The 14,359-nt window shown below is 40.7% G+C and overlaps 1 protein-coding gene across 2 annotated transcripts in view; it reads right to left on the bottom strand.

Annotated features, from left to right (window-relative positions):
• The window catches only part of ZFYVE9 (zinc finger, FYVE domain containing 9), a 144,730-nt gene that overhangs the window by 59,087 nt on the left and 71,284 nt on the right, over window positions 1-14,359 (bottom strand). For both annotated transcript variants that reach the window (XM_011973763.1, XM_011973764.1), the window contains 2 exons: window positions 9,037-9,261; window positions 6,742-6,824 (listed from right to left, as the gene is read on the bottom strand). In XM_011973763.1, the coding sequence (XP_011829153.1) occupies window positions 6,742-6,824; window positions 9,037-9,261 (308 nt within the window). The remainder of the gene's footprint in view (window positions 1-6,741; window positions 6,825-9,036; window positions 9,262-14,359) is intronic.

Here is a 14,359-nt window from a genome sequence, read left to right as displayed (position 1 = left end):
GATAGATAGATAGATAGATAGATAGATAGATAGATAGATAGATACAGAGAATTTATTTATTTATTTATTTTTATTTTATTTTTTTTCCTAAGACAGAGTCTCGCTCTGTTACCCAGGCTGGAGTGCAGTGGCGCAATCTTGGCTCACTGCATCCTCTGCCTCCCCGGTTCAAGCAATTATCCTGCCTCAGCCTCCCGAGTAGCTGGAATTACAGGCATGCACCACCAGGCCCAGATAATTTTTGTATTTTTAGTATAGAGATGGGGTTTCGCCATGTTGGCCAGGCTGGTTTCAAACTGCTGACCTCAGGTGATCTGCCCACCTTGGCCTCCCAAAGTGCTGGGATTACAGGTGTGAGCCACTGTGACCAGCCTGTTTCTAGACATATTTTAAAGGAAAATCTGACAATATTTGCCACCATGGATGTGGAATGTGAACAAATGATAAAGATGATTCTAAATTTTATAGCCAGGGCTACTAGAAGACTGGAACCACCATTTACTGAAATGTAGAATATGATGTGAGATGGAAGGTATTTCTAAGTAACTTGACTTCATTACTTGCAAAAAAAAAGCTCAAGAATATTGATATCCAGCACCCAACTGGTAAAATCACAATGTCTGGCAATCAATAAAAAAATACCAAACATGCAAAGAAGCAGGAAAATACAACTCAAAATAAGGTAAAAAAAATCAATCCATGGAAACTGAGCCAGAACTTATACAAGATGTTAGAATTACCAAAGGCATTACAATAGTTATTATATTGCATTCTACATGTACAAGATGCTAAGCAGAGACATAAAAGATCTTAAAAGACCCAATCTTAGCAGTATAACTTCTAGAGATGAAAATTACAGTATTTGAGATTGTTTAAAAGATTGATGGAACTAACAGCAGCTTAAACACTCCAAAATAAAAGATTAGTGAAATTGAGAGCACAGCAATAAAACCCATCCTAAATGAAAACAGAGAGAAAAAAGACTGAAAAAGAAACAAAAAGAACATTACTAAGCCATGAAACAATTTCAAGCAGCCTGATATATATGTAATTGGAGTAATCTCCTTCAGGGAGAGAAAGGGATGAACAGAAAAAATATCACATGAAAACTATAAACCCATAGATTCAAAAAGCTCAATGAACCCCAAGTACAGGAAACATGAAAACTACACTATAGCACATTATAATCAATTTGCTTCAAACCTGTGATTTTAAAAAGCTTTTAAAACTACCCAGAGAAGGTCAGGCACAGTGGCTCATGCATGTAATCCCAATACTTTGGGAGGCTGAGGTGGAAGGATGGCTTGAGCCCAGGAGTTGGAGACCAGCCTGGGAAACATAGTGAGACCCTGTCTGTATAAAAAATAAACAAAATTAGCTGGGCATAGTGGCATGCACCTGTAGTCCCAGCAACTTGGTAGGCTCACTTGGTAGGATCACTTGAGCCCTGCACGTCAAGGGTGCAGTGAGCCATGATTGTGCCACTGCACTCCAGCCTGGGCAACAGAGTGAGACCCTATTTCCAAAAAAAGAAAGAAAAAGAAAAACAACAGCAAGAAAAGAAAAAATTGTTATGTAGAAAGGAACAAAGATGAGACGGAAAACAATGCAAACCAGAAGACAGTGGAGCAATATCTTAAAAATACTCAAAGAAGAAAAATCAGGCTGAGCGCGGTGGCTCACACCTGTAATCCCAGCACTTTGATAGGCCAAGGCAGGAGGATCCCTTGAGGTCAGGAGTTCAAGACCAGCCTGGGCAACATAGTGAAATGCTGTCTCTACTAAAAATACAAACATTAGCTGGGCATGGTGGTGCACGCCTGTAATCCCAGCTACTTGGGAGGCTGAGGTGGGAGCACTGCTTGAGCCCGGGAGGTGGAAGTTGCAGTGAGCCAAGATTGTGCCACTGCACTACAACCTGGGTGCAAGAGTGAGACTCTGTCTCAAAAAACAAAAAACAAAAAACAAACAAACAAAAAAAACCCCCAAAAAACAGAAACCAAAACTCAACCTAGACGTCTCCATCCACCAAAAGTATCTTCCAAATATGAAGATCAACTAAAGATGTTGTTAGAAATACAAAAGTTAAAATAATTCATCAGCAGCAAACCTACACTGTAAGAAATATTATAGGCAATCATTTTGGCAGAAGGAAAATGATACTAGATGAAAATACAGAGTTATACAAAGGAACGAAAAACACTGAAATGACAACTAGATGGGTAAATCTACAAGATTTTTTCCCTTTTTTTGAAACAGAGTCTCACTCTGTTGCCCAGGCTGGCATGCAGTAGCACAATCTTGGCTCACTGCAACCTCTGCCTCCTGGGTTCAAGCGATTCTCCTGTCCCAGCCTCCTGAGTAGCTGGAATTACAGGCACGTGCCACCACGCCCGGCTAATTTTTATATTTTTAGTAGAGACGGGGTTTCACCATATCAGCCAGGCTGGTCTCGAACTCCTGACCTTGTGATCCACCTGCCTTGGCCTCCCAAAGTGCTGGGATTACAGGCATGAGCCACTGCACCCAGCCAAGATTTTTTTTTTCTTATTATTCTCTCTAAAAGACAGTGACATCAGCAAGATGGTTGACTGGAGTTGCCTAGCTCTTGCTCCCATCTACTCAACAAAAAGGACCAAAACAACTAATAAACAAACTATATTTCAACTGGAGTGGTTGTGGAAGTATGCTGGAGGCACCAGGAGAAATGCTGAAATTCCTGTGGAACACCAGATGCCCGGGATAGCACCACAGAGACGGGAGCAAAGCCTTCTGCCTCTGCCACACTGCCTCCCTGCAAGGAGTGGCCTGGAGTCAGGAAGGACCACTTCTAATGGGGAAAGGGTAAGCTGGGGACCCATGATCCCCATGACCATTGCAGCCGCCCGCATTCCTTGCTACAAGAGAGTCCCGCAGTCCTCGCAAACCCTGAATCCAGTTTGTAGCTGCCTGCAGTTCACTGGACTATACTGCTCCAGAGTTGGAGCCCATGTCATACACCTCCCAGCCCCCATTCCCAGTCACAGCATGGTGCCATCTTGAAACTGGACCCTCTGCTAGAGTTCATCCTGCCTGGGGGCCAATTGCCACTGCATCTCTCCATCTCTGAAGCCCCACTGTCAGTCCATCACACACACAGGTAGCTGTATCACCACCATCTAGCTGCTGAGAGCCTAGGCCCAACAGAATGAGGGAGCCCTGGCACTGAACTCATATGGCACCTCCCTGCCCCAGGGAACAGGCAGACCTGTACAGTGGAGAAACCAACACACAGCTGGCTGGCCTGCTGTGCCCAGCTGGACAAGCAGCCTAGCATAATAAAGGCCATATGTGACAAACCCACAATTAACATCATACTGAATGGGAACAATGGAAATCTTTTCCTCAAAGATCAGGAACAAGATACAGACGCCCATTTTAATCACTTCTATTCAACATAGTCCTAGCCAGAGCAATTAGGCAAGAGAAAGAAATAAAAGGCATCCAAATTGGAAAGGAGACAGTAAAACTGTGCTTGTTTGCAAATGACATGACCTTATACATAGAATGTATAAGGTCAAGATGCCACCAAAAACCTGTTAGAGCTAATAAACAAATTCAGTAAAGTTGTAGGATACAAAATCAACACGTAAAATTAGTAGTGTTTCTATATGCTAATAAAAAATAAAGAAAACAATTCCATTTACAGTAGCTATAAAAAAAAAAATAAGATACCTAGGAACACAGTTAAGAGGTAAAAGATCTTTACAAGGAAACCTATAAAACACTAACAGGCCGGGTGCGGTGGCTCAAGCCTGTAATCCCAGCACTTTGGGAGGCCAAGATCGGCAGATCATGAGATCAGGAGATCGAGACCATCCTGGCTAACATGGTGAAATCCCGTCTGTACTAAAAAATACAAAAAAAAAAAAAAAAAAACTAGCCGGGCGAGGTGGCGGGCGCCTGTAGTCCCAGCTACTCAGGAGGCTGAGGCAGGAGAATGGCGTAAACCTGGGAGGCGGAGCTTGCAATGAGCTGAGATCGGGCCACTGCACTCCAGCCTGGGCGACAGAGCGTCTCAAAAAAAAAAAAAAAAAATTCTTATAAAACCACAAAAGGCCTCAAATGGCCAAAGCAGTCCTGAGCAAAAAGAACAAAGCTAGAGATATCACACTACCTGACCAAATATACTACAAAACTATAGTAACCAAAACAGCATAGTAGTGGCCAAAACAAATACATACACCAACTGTACAGAATAGAAGGCCCATAAACGAATTTGCACACCTACAGCCAACTGATTTTCGACAAAGGTGCCAAGAACACACACTGCAGAAAGGACTCTCTTCAATAAATAGTACTTGGAAAAGTGGATATATCCACATGCAGAAGAATGAAACTAGATCCCCTTCTCTCCCCATATACAAAAATCAACTAAAAATATAAAACCCAAAACTATGAAACAATTAGAAGAAAACAGGGCAAATGCTTCACAATATTGGGCTAGGCAAGGAATTTTTAGATAAGATCCCAAAAGCACAGGCAATAAAAGCAAAAATAAACAAATGGAATTACATCAAACTAAAAAGATTTTGCATAGAAAAGGAAACTATTAACAGAGTGAATACACAACCTACAGAAATGGGAGAAAATATCTGCGAACTATACATCTGAAAAGGAGTTAATATTCAGAATATATAACAAACTTAAGAGCAAAAAGACAACCCAATTAAAAGACAGGCAAAAGGCACTTCGGGAGGCTGAGGTGGGTGGATCACTCGAGGCCATGAGTTTGAGACCAGCCTGGCCAACATGCGTCTCTACTAAAAATACAAAAATTAGCTGCGCATGGTGTTTCGTGCCTGTAATTCCAGCTACTGGGGAGGCTGAGGCACAAGAATTGCTTGAAGCCAGGAGGTGGAGGTTGCAGTGAGCCGAGACTGCACCACTGCACTCCAGCCCAGGCGACAGTGCGAGACTTCATCTCCCATCGCCAAAAAAAAAAAAAAAAAAAAAAAAATTTAAAAAGATAACTGGAGCTATAGCTTTTAAGCCTGACAGATGAGGAAATCACCAAACCTACTCCTCAAAAAGCAACCAAAAAGCTGTATAAGTGGTTTAAAAAGAACCATTTCAGTGCTCTGGAATTAGATCAAAGGCATACAACATTAAGAAGCATTTTGGCTGGGCATGGTGGCTCATGCCTATAATCCCAGCACTTTGGGAGGTTGAGGTGGGCGGATCACCTGAGGTCAGGAGTTTGAGACCAGCCTGGCCAACGTGGTAAAACCCTGTCTCTATGAAAAAATACAAAAAATTAGCCGGGCGTGGTGGCAGGCACCTGTAATCCCAGCTGCTCTGAGGGCTGAGGCAGGAGAATCTCTTGAACCTGGGAGGTGGAGGTTGCAGTGAGCCGAGATTGCGCCACTGCACTCCAACCTGTACAACAGAGAGACTTCGTCTCAAAAAAAAAAAAAAAAAGTGTTTTTTTCATGAAAACTACTGAACTCTGAATTGAGTCTGTGACCTTCTTGCCTGGGGCTGCCCCCTAGCCCCATTAGGCAGTTAGGTAGTTTAACTAGGGCAAGGTAGCTTGTAAAAACAATAAGCTTTGCAGCCAGGAGCAGTGGCTCACGCCTGTAATACCAGCACTTTGGGAGGCTGAGGCAGGTGAATCATTGAGGCCAGCAGTTTGAGATCATTCTGGCCAACATGGCAAAATGCTCTCTCTATAAAAAATACAAAAATTTGCTGGGTGTGGTAGTGTGCTCCCATAGTCCCAGCTACTCAGGAGGCTGAGGCATGAGAATTGCTGGGAGGTGGAGGTTGCAATGAGCTGAGATCGCGCCACTGCATTCCAACTTGGGCGACAGAGTGAGACTCTGTGTCAAATAAAATAAAACAAAACAAACAAAAAAATGAGCTTTGCTACTTGAAGGAGTTTACTTGCTATGGAACATTGTCAAAGTGGTAATCTCAGTGGTTACTAAAAAGGGAGGCTCAGTAGATTGATTAGCTTGAGTTCACTAAACCTGTTTGGGGTAAGTTCTGGGAGATGTGACAACCATAGGTAGCTTCATAAACTGTTTATTTAATATCCAGATATCCAGGATTGATCCTAGTCTGTGCATATATGCAGCGGAGAACTTAGTGGACTCAAGCCAACCAATATTCTTGGCCAACAGAGTCAGAACCTGTGCATGTGTGTAGGAGACATGAGAGCGCCCAGAAGAAAGGAAAACAATGAAGTTTAAATTCCAGTCCATATTCAGATCCATCAGCAGAGAGCAGTAGCCTTACTGGCTTGGGGTATCTGGGTACAATCTCTGACCAATCTCTGCTTGGATAATAACCTATATAGACACAAGAGAAACTCATAGAATGCCAGTCTTAAAATAAAAACAAGACAGAATGCTAGGTGTTTTATTTATATATTACTTCTAGTCCTCACAATAATTCTGCAAGGTTAGACAGTAAGTGTATAATCAGGCACTGGAATCCTGTACCATTTCACTTCATGTTTGCAAAAGAGTATATATATATGTGTATGTGTATATATATGTATATATTTATATATATGTATATATGTATGTGTGTGTGTGTATATATATGTGTATATATATACTGTTCTTTATCTTCAGCATAAATCTTTACCTGCCTGAAGCAGCTTGGGCACAGCTACCAAGAAAATAATAAACTTGCTTTCTTCTTTCTCCCATATAAACTCCAGTAAGGACAAAGGAAAAACAATTCCTGACTTACTGCAAGAAGATTCATGATGGTATGCCCCGTCTCTCCAAACAATGGCTTCCGAAATCTGACACTGAATAGTGGGCATGGATAAACTGTGGAAATGAGAAATGATCAAACTTAAGTTTGGCAACATAAAACTTTGGTAAAAGAGATTTCATGACTAACACAATTTTCAAAATATAATTGTAATGGCTCATTAGAACATATCAAATTTTGGGCTCAAAAACTATTTGGCATGGTAGCAGACAAATCCTAAGCCACATTAAGTCTTCTGATAACCAGAATTTTTTTGACGTAAATATTTCAAAAATGGCACACAATAGCCAGGCACAGTGGCTCATGCTTGTAATCCCAACACTTTGGGAGGCTGAGGCAGAAGGATCACCTGAGCCTAGGAGTTTGAGACCAGCCTGTGCAACCTAGGGAGACCCTGTCTCTACAAAAAACAAACAAAAAAATTAGCTGAGTGTGGTAGCATGCACCTGCAGTCCCACCTACTTGGGAGGCTGAGAGGTAGAAGGATGGCTTGAGCCCAAGAGGTCGAGCCTACAGTGAGCCATGACTGTGCCACTGCACTCCAGCTTTGGTGACAGAATGAGACCCTGTCTCCCCTCCAAAAAAAACCCCACAAGGTTAGGGAGCAATCTTCTTCAAACTGAATTGATACAATCCAGGAAAAAAATATCTCCTGATTCCTCTGTGCTCAGTAAGTTTAAGAGTTCACTTTTTTTTTTCCAACACATTTAAGAGTTCACTCTTTTTTTTTTTTTTTTTTTCAGACAGAGTCTCACTCTGTCGCCCAGGCTGGAGGGCTGGAGTGCAGTGGCATGATCTCCTGCCATAAGAAGGTTCAAGTGATTCTCCTGCCTTGGCCTCCCCAGTAGCTGGAATTACAGGCATGTGCCACCAGGCCCAGTTAATTTTTTTTGTATTTTCAGTAGAGATGGTATTCACCATGTTGGCCAGGCTGGTCTCAAACTCTTGACCTCAAATGATCTGCCCGCCTCAGCTGCCTTTCAAAAGTGCTAGAATTAGAGGCATGAGCCACCGCACTCAGCCAAGAGTTCATTCTTCTATACTCCTAACCAGGATCCTCCTTAGGAGAGGCAAATCACAGGCTGGCTCATCTCTTGAACTTTATGGTTTGAAACGTCTGCATAAAACAGGAAGATACACATGTTGTTCTTCTGCACACAATCTTTCCCTTTCCCTGATTCATTTAGCTGATTCATATACCACCTTCAGAGTTAATCCAGAGGCACTCTGGTCCAAGAAAATTGAAAGTCCAACTATTCCTTCATTCCTGGTCAAGTTAGAGCCCGTCTTGGAGCTCCCAATGAACTTAACTTTGAGCACAGGTTTTAACACAATATAACGCTATAATCATGATTTCTGTATGTATTCCTTATAAAAGTTCCCAAGAGCCTATAATCACATCTTAGCTATTTCAGAATTCCCAGGGTTCAGGATATATGGGAGGTCTTTATTAAATTCTTACTGAATTAATAAATAATAGGTGAAAGAATGAAATTGACTTGCTGAGAACACAGTTTTATGGTTTATAAAATAATGTTTCATTTATTCTCTCATTGGATCCTGTTAACAATCCAATATAAAATAAAAAGCAAGCATTATTATTTCCAGTTTACAAAAGAAACACAATCAGAGAACTTGAGTGACCTGCCCAAAGTTACGGAGCTTATAAGAGGCAGAGTTGAGAATCTTACTCAAGTGGTCTGATTCCTAGCACAGGGCACTTTTAATTAGATGGAACTATAAAATTTAAAATCAAGCTTGCATTTAACCATTAATGTCTTTTTAAAAATCACATCTTAGTTGCACTGCTAACGCCATGGGCAAGGAAGCTCTTCTTCTGTAGCATATTCCTTACCAACTGAGAGTGGTTTCCATTTCACTAGCTTCCAGTATGTTAAGTAAAATATAATTGATCATAACTGTTTTCCAACCAAGTGACAAAGAATATGCTCATCATATACAGATACTACAAAAAATAAAGTTATTTAAGTTCAAATTCATTTTTCTAAAGATGATCATGTTTTTTATCAATGAACTATAAAAGCAGTAAGTTTACAAGGTATACATAATCAACTTCCTCATTCGTTATTTTCAGTGCTTCCCATTACGCCCAATATACGCAGACAATGGCCAAATTTAGTTTAGCTATTTCAAAAGACTATTTCTGCTGAATTATACCACCAAACAGAGGGCTCTGAATATTTCAGGCATTATTTAGTCATCATGCCTTGGTCATGTGGCTTTGAAAAACGTGTTTTTATTACTTACGTCGATATTCAGCTCCAAGTCTCAACATCAGACGGATAGGAAATACTTTAGCCCAAGGAGTTTCCCATTTCTGGATAAGAATCCCAAACAAGTAAGGTGGGGTTGGGAGTACTAGGTCTTGCAGTGACTGGTAGGTAGATGTCACATATAAGAATCCACCATGTTCTTTACTGCCAAGGAAACTTTGACTGAAGAAGGAATGTCCCAAGTTGCTCACCACATTCCCTAAAAACAAAAAAGTTCGTTACTTTGTATCAATAAATTAATCATATTTTTCTTTTCTTTCTTTTTTTTTTGGGAGATAGAGTCTGGCTGTCGTCCAGGCTGGAATGCAGTGGCACAACCTTGGCTCACTGCAAGCTCCACCTCCTGGGTTCACCCCATTTTCCTGCCTCAGTCTCCTGAGTAGCTGGGACTACAGGCGCCCGCCACCATGTCTGGCTAATTTTTTTGTATTTTTAGTAGAGACGGGGTTTCACCATGTTAGCCAGGATGGTCTCGATCTCCTGACCTCGTGATCCACCCACCTCAGCCTCCCAAAGTGCTGGGATTACAGGCATGAGCCACCGTGCCCAGCCAATTAATCATATTTTTAATAAACATTATTATGCAACACTGGGCTGGATGGACACTACCAAACAGTAATTCCCAATCTTTCACTATGAAAGACTTACATTTAAAAAGCTGATTTTTAAATACATGGCATTTATTAAATGAAAATTTGGTTTCCAATTTTATCAGGGCTTCTAAAGAGCATAAACTAAGTTACATTATCACACTGTTTAAGTTTGTCTAGATAAAAGCCAAAAATATTAATGCCTTCCTTGGTTAAATTGTATAGCTTTACTGTATGAATTGCTTTAGAGGTCTCAAGAATATCGCCTCAAAGGTCACAAAGAAATATTCAAGGCCGGGAGCGGTGGCTCACGCCTGTAATCCCAGCACTTTGGGAGGCTGAGGCGGGTGGATCACGAGGTCAGGAGTTGCAGACCAGCCTGACCAACATGGTAAAACCCCGACTCTACTAAAAATACAAAAATTAGTCGGGTGTGGTGATGTGCACCTGTAATCCCAGCTACTCAGGAGGCTGAGGCAGGAGAATCGCTTGAACCTGGGAAGTGGAGGTTGCAGCGAGCCAAGATTGTGCCACTGCACTCCAGCCTAGGCAACAGAGTGAGACTCTGTCTCAAAAAAAAAAAAAAAAAAGAAGTGTTCAGAGTAGGAAGCTGCTGTCACCAAGCTTATAATTTCACTGGGTGAAGAAAGTCAACTCACGAACATAATGAATTATGGTAATAACTACAGTTATAAGACATTAAGGGAAGATGAGGATTTATGAAGATGGTACCACAGACAAGTTTGTTTTGTTTGTTTGTTTTTAGATGGAGTCTTCCGCTGTCACCCAGGCTGGAGTGCAGTGGTGTGATCTTGGCTCAATGCAGCACCTGCCTCCCAGGTTCAAGCAATCCCCTCACCTGAGCCTCCTGAATAGCTACGATTACAAACATGCACCACCATGCTCAGCTAATTTTTTTTGTATTTTTAGTAGAAACAGGGTTTCACCATGTTGGCCAGGCTGGTCTCAAATTCCTGACTTCAAATGATCTATCCACCTTGGTCTCCCAAAGTGCTGGGACTACAGGAGTGAGCTACTGTGCCTGGACAGGATTTACTGTTTATAATTTTTTGAGAGAAATATGAAACATAGCTCTGTAATTTAGGGCTTATTTAAATTCACATTAAGTAGGTTTCTCTCTTTTTTTTTTTTCCTGGAGACAGTCTTGCTCTGTCACCTACTCTGGAGTACAGTGGTGCAATCTCAGCTCGCTGCAACCTCTGCTTCCCGGGTTCAAACAATTCTCCTGCCTCAGCCTCCCGAGTAGCTGGGACTATAGGCACCCACCACCACGCCCAGCTAATTTTTGTATTTTTAGTAGAGATGGGGTTTCACCATATTGGCCAGGCTGGTCTCAAACTCCTGACCTCAAGTAATCCACCCGCCTTGGCCTCCCAAAGTGGTGGGATTACAGGTGTGAGCCACTGTGCCTGGCCAAGCCATTTTACAATTCAAAATACTTTTGTGAATGAAACAGTAACAAACATATCAACCCTTCATTAAGGAGACATTTTCCTCAGTATAGAATTGCAAAAGGACTTCCTGACAAGAGCTGCTCAATGATGGAACAACAAATGTGTTCACTAGCCACGTACGAGCTTCCTTTGATACCTTTGAAAGCAATAACACCAAATGAAGCAGTCTCCATCAGAGAAATTAATGCTTACTTTTCTTGAAAACGAGAGTTTATTCTTATAATGGTTATGGGTCTCTGCATCCTTGATTTTAGCGGATAGGTATCCTGACAGTAGGAACCACAAGTGAAGGGAATGCCTCCCCATTAAACTCAGAGAAGTTTTGTGGCTGAAAGTCATGTTCACCTAAACATTATCATCTATATTTTACATTTAAGGTAGTACATTTAGGAATTTAGGGGTAGTACCCTTACTCCAGGATTACCCAGGTCTGGCTGCACAATTAAGCTGCTGGGCCAGATCTATAAAAACAAAAGAATTGTCATATCAATGTAGCAGTATGGCATTTTGAAAAATAAATTGCAGATTTTGGAGTCCCAGAGATACGGGTTTGAATGCTAGTTTGATTATTCACTATTGTGGGATTTGGGGTAAGTTAATTCTCTGAGCCTCAATGTCCATGTAAAATGGAAGGAGAAACTATATTAAATTCCAGATGTGTTATAAAGAATAAATGAAAGGAAATCTATAAAATGCCTAACAGGACCAGCAACACTGTATTCTCAAAAAATTGTAACTATTATTATTCTAATGAAAATATACATATATTGATTAGCCAAATATACGATTTTTGGGGGGACTTTCAATGATTTTAGAGTGAGATTTAGATAAATTTAAATTTTTTTCTGGCAACCATTGCAGAATCAAGGATACAATGTCAGGAACTTTAGGGAGATCAGATCCCCAAATTCACCATTGCCTCTTTACCACTCCCCTTGATTCTGGAATTCTAGGATACAATGTAAGAGATACTTCATACAAAATTCAACAGATAATTTGTTAAAGAGAAAAAAATTTTTTTTCATCTCTTTATCTAGCTTTGGTGAATAAGGAGGAGAACAGGGAATTAAAGAAAGAGATGCTTTCCCTCCACAATGTAAGGTGCACGACAGCATTCCTCTAACTCTATCAATGGCATGCTATAGTTTGAATATATCCCTGAAAAAGTATGTGTTGGAAACTTGGTGCTAGGAGGTAAGGCCTCATGAGAGGTGACTGGATTAATGCTGTTATCCTGGGAGTGGGTTTGTTATGAAAGGACAAGTTCGGCCTCCCTTGTGCACATGCCCTCAGGCACATGCACATTCTTTCTCTCTCTTCCCCACCCCGTTTGCCCTTCTGCCACAGGATGATGCAGCAAAAAGGTCCTCACCAGATGCCTACCCCTCAACCTTGGACTTTGCAGCCATGAGAACTATAGGGAATACATTTCTGTTCATTATATATTATCCAGTCTGTGGTATTCCATTATGGCAGCAAAAATAGACTAAGACATGGTGTAATGTTTATATTTCACAAAGATTGTCCTAGTAAATATAGCTTAGAGGTGAAAAATATGTTGGCTTAGTACACAAGGCACTCACTCATTATTCCTTTGCGATTTCCCTATTAGAACCTAGAATCTATTAGCAGTTATTTTCCACAGATATTGATTTCCTTTCTGCCTCTTCCACTTAACACTCTCTTCATCCCAATCACAGATTCTTCACGAAGTCCCCTCTCATTATAAAATATATCTTTTATCCTTTAAATATTTATTACTTTAAAAAAATGTAGATTACCAATAATGACTGATTTAGACTGTCATATACTATCTTATCTACAAACAAGTAACACTGCACAGGTGTAGATACTGGCAAAAATAAAACAGTGGGTATAACAATTTGACAAAGAAAGGAAGGCTTTCATCTGAAGACGTAATCTGAGGCTCTTGAACTCATAAAGTCTGTTATGTACTAATTTATATAGGTACTTCTCGATGACTGCATTCAATGCCATGAACCCACAGAACTAATTTTATATATACCCCAAGACTAGTGAAGAACCCATATAACTAAAATGACACAAAATCTTGCTTCTGAGTTTAAATGACCTGGCAAAGATGTTAAATGCTTTATATCAATAGTTTATAAAGTAATTTTACATAACATTAATGAGATAATCATCAGATCAGTGCTAGCAGGTAAGCAGAACGGTACCATTTCCCTGAAATTTGGGGTTTTATTTGACAAATGAAGAAACTGAAGCTTAGAGGTAGAGGTGAAGTGACTGAAAAGACATGAGGTAAATAAGTGGCAAAGTAAAACCTAGAAAGCAGATCTTTCAATCTCCTAGTCTTTGTATGTCACACAGTCTTTCAAAAAATATACAGATACAGTAATTTACAATTTTCCATCTTTAATTTGGAATTTAAACTATTTTTCAAATCCTTACAAGTAGCCAGCCATCTTTAAATTCAATTCAAATATAACTTAAATATCTATGTGACAATAGCTTCCTTTTGTTTCAAAGCATATTAATCCTCACATCAACTCAAATGGAACCATTTCCAAGCAAATGGCTCATTCATTTCAATAAATACTAATATTTATTTCTTCTTTTTTTTTTTGAGACAGAGTCTCGCTCTGTCACCCAGGCTGGAGTATAGTGGCATGATCCCGGCTCACTGAAACCTCCACCTCCCAGGTTCAAGTGATTCTCCTGCATAAGCTTCCCAAGTAGCTGGGACTATAGGCGTGCACCAACACGCCTGGCTAATTTTTATATTTTTAGCAGAAACAGGGTTTAGCCATTGTTGGCCAGGCTGGTCTCAAACTCACGACCTCAAGTGATCTGCCTCCCTCGGCTTCCCAAAGTGTTGGGATTACAGGCGTGAGCTACCGCGCCCAGCCAATAAATACTAATATTTCTAAGTGCTAATATGACTAAAACTCAAGCCATCAAAAGAATTTAGAAAGTTTCTTGGAGTTCTTTGTAATGCAATAAACTGAAGTTATGCATGACTACTTCATAAAAGGTCGTGTCCTCAGTTTAGTGTATCTGTGAGATTGATCATGAAAGCTCAAGAGAAGTCAGGTCAGGTGGCTCATGCCTGTAATCCCAGCCCCTTGGGAGGTTGAGAAGGAAGGATCACTTGGGCCCAAGGAGATCAAGGCTGCAGTGAGTATGCTATGATGGCACCACTGCTACCCAGCCTGGGTGACAGAGCAAGACCCTATCTCTTAAAAAAACA

The sequence above is a fragment of the Mandrillus leucophaeus genome, unplaced genomic scaffold (genome assembly GCF_000951045.1).
Source record: "Mandrillus leucophaeus isolate KB7577 unplaced genomic scaffold, Mleu.le_1.0 Scaffold14, whole genome shotgun sequence".
Classification (NCBI taxonomy): Eukaryota; Metazoa; Chordata; class Mammalia; order Primates; family Cercopithecidae; genus Mandrillus; species Mandrillus leucophaeus.
Note: the sequence above shows the minus strand (reverse complement) of the source record. Positions and strands in the feature narration are given on the sequence as shown.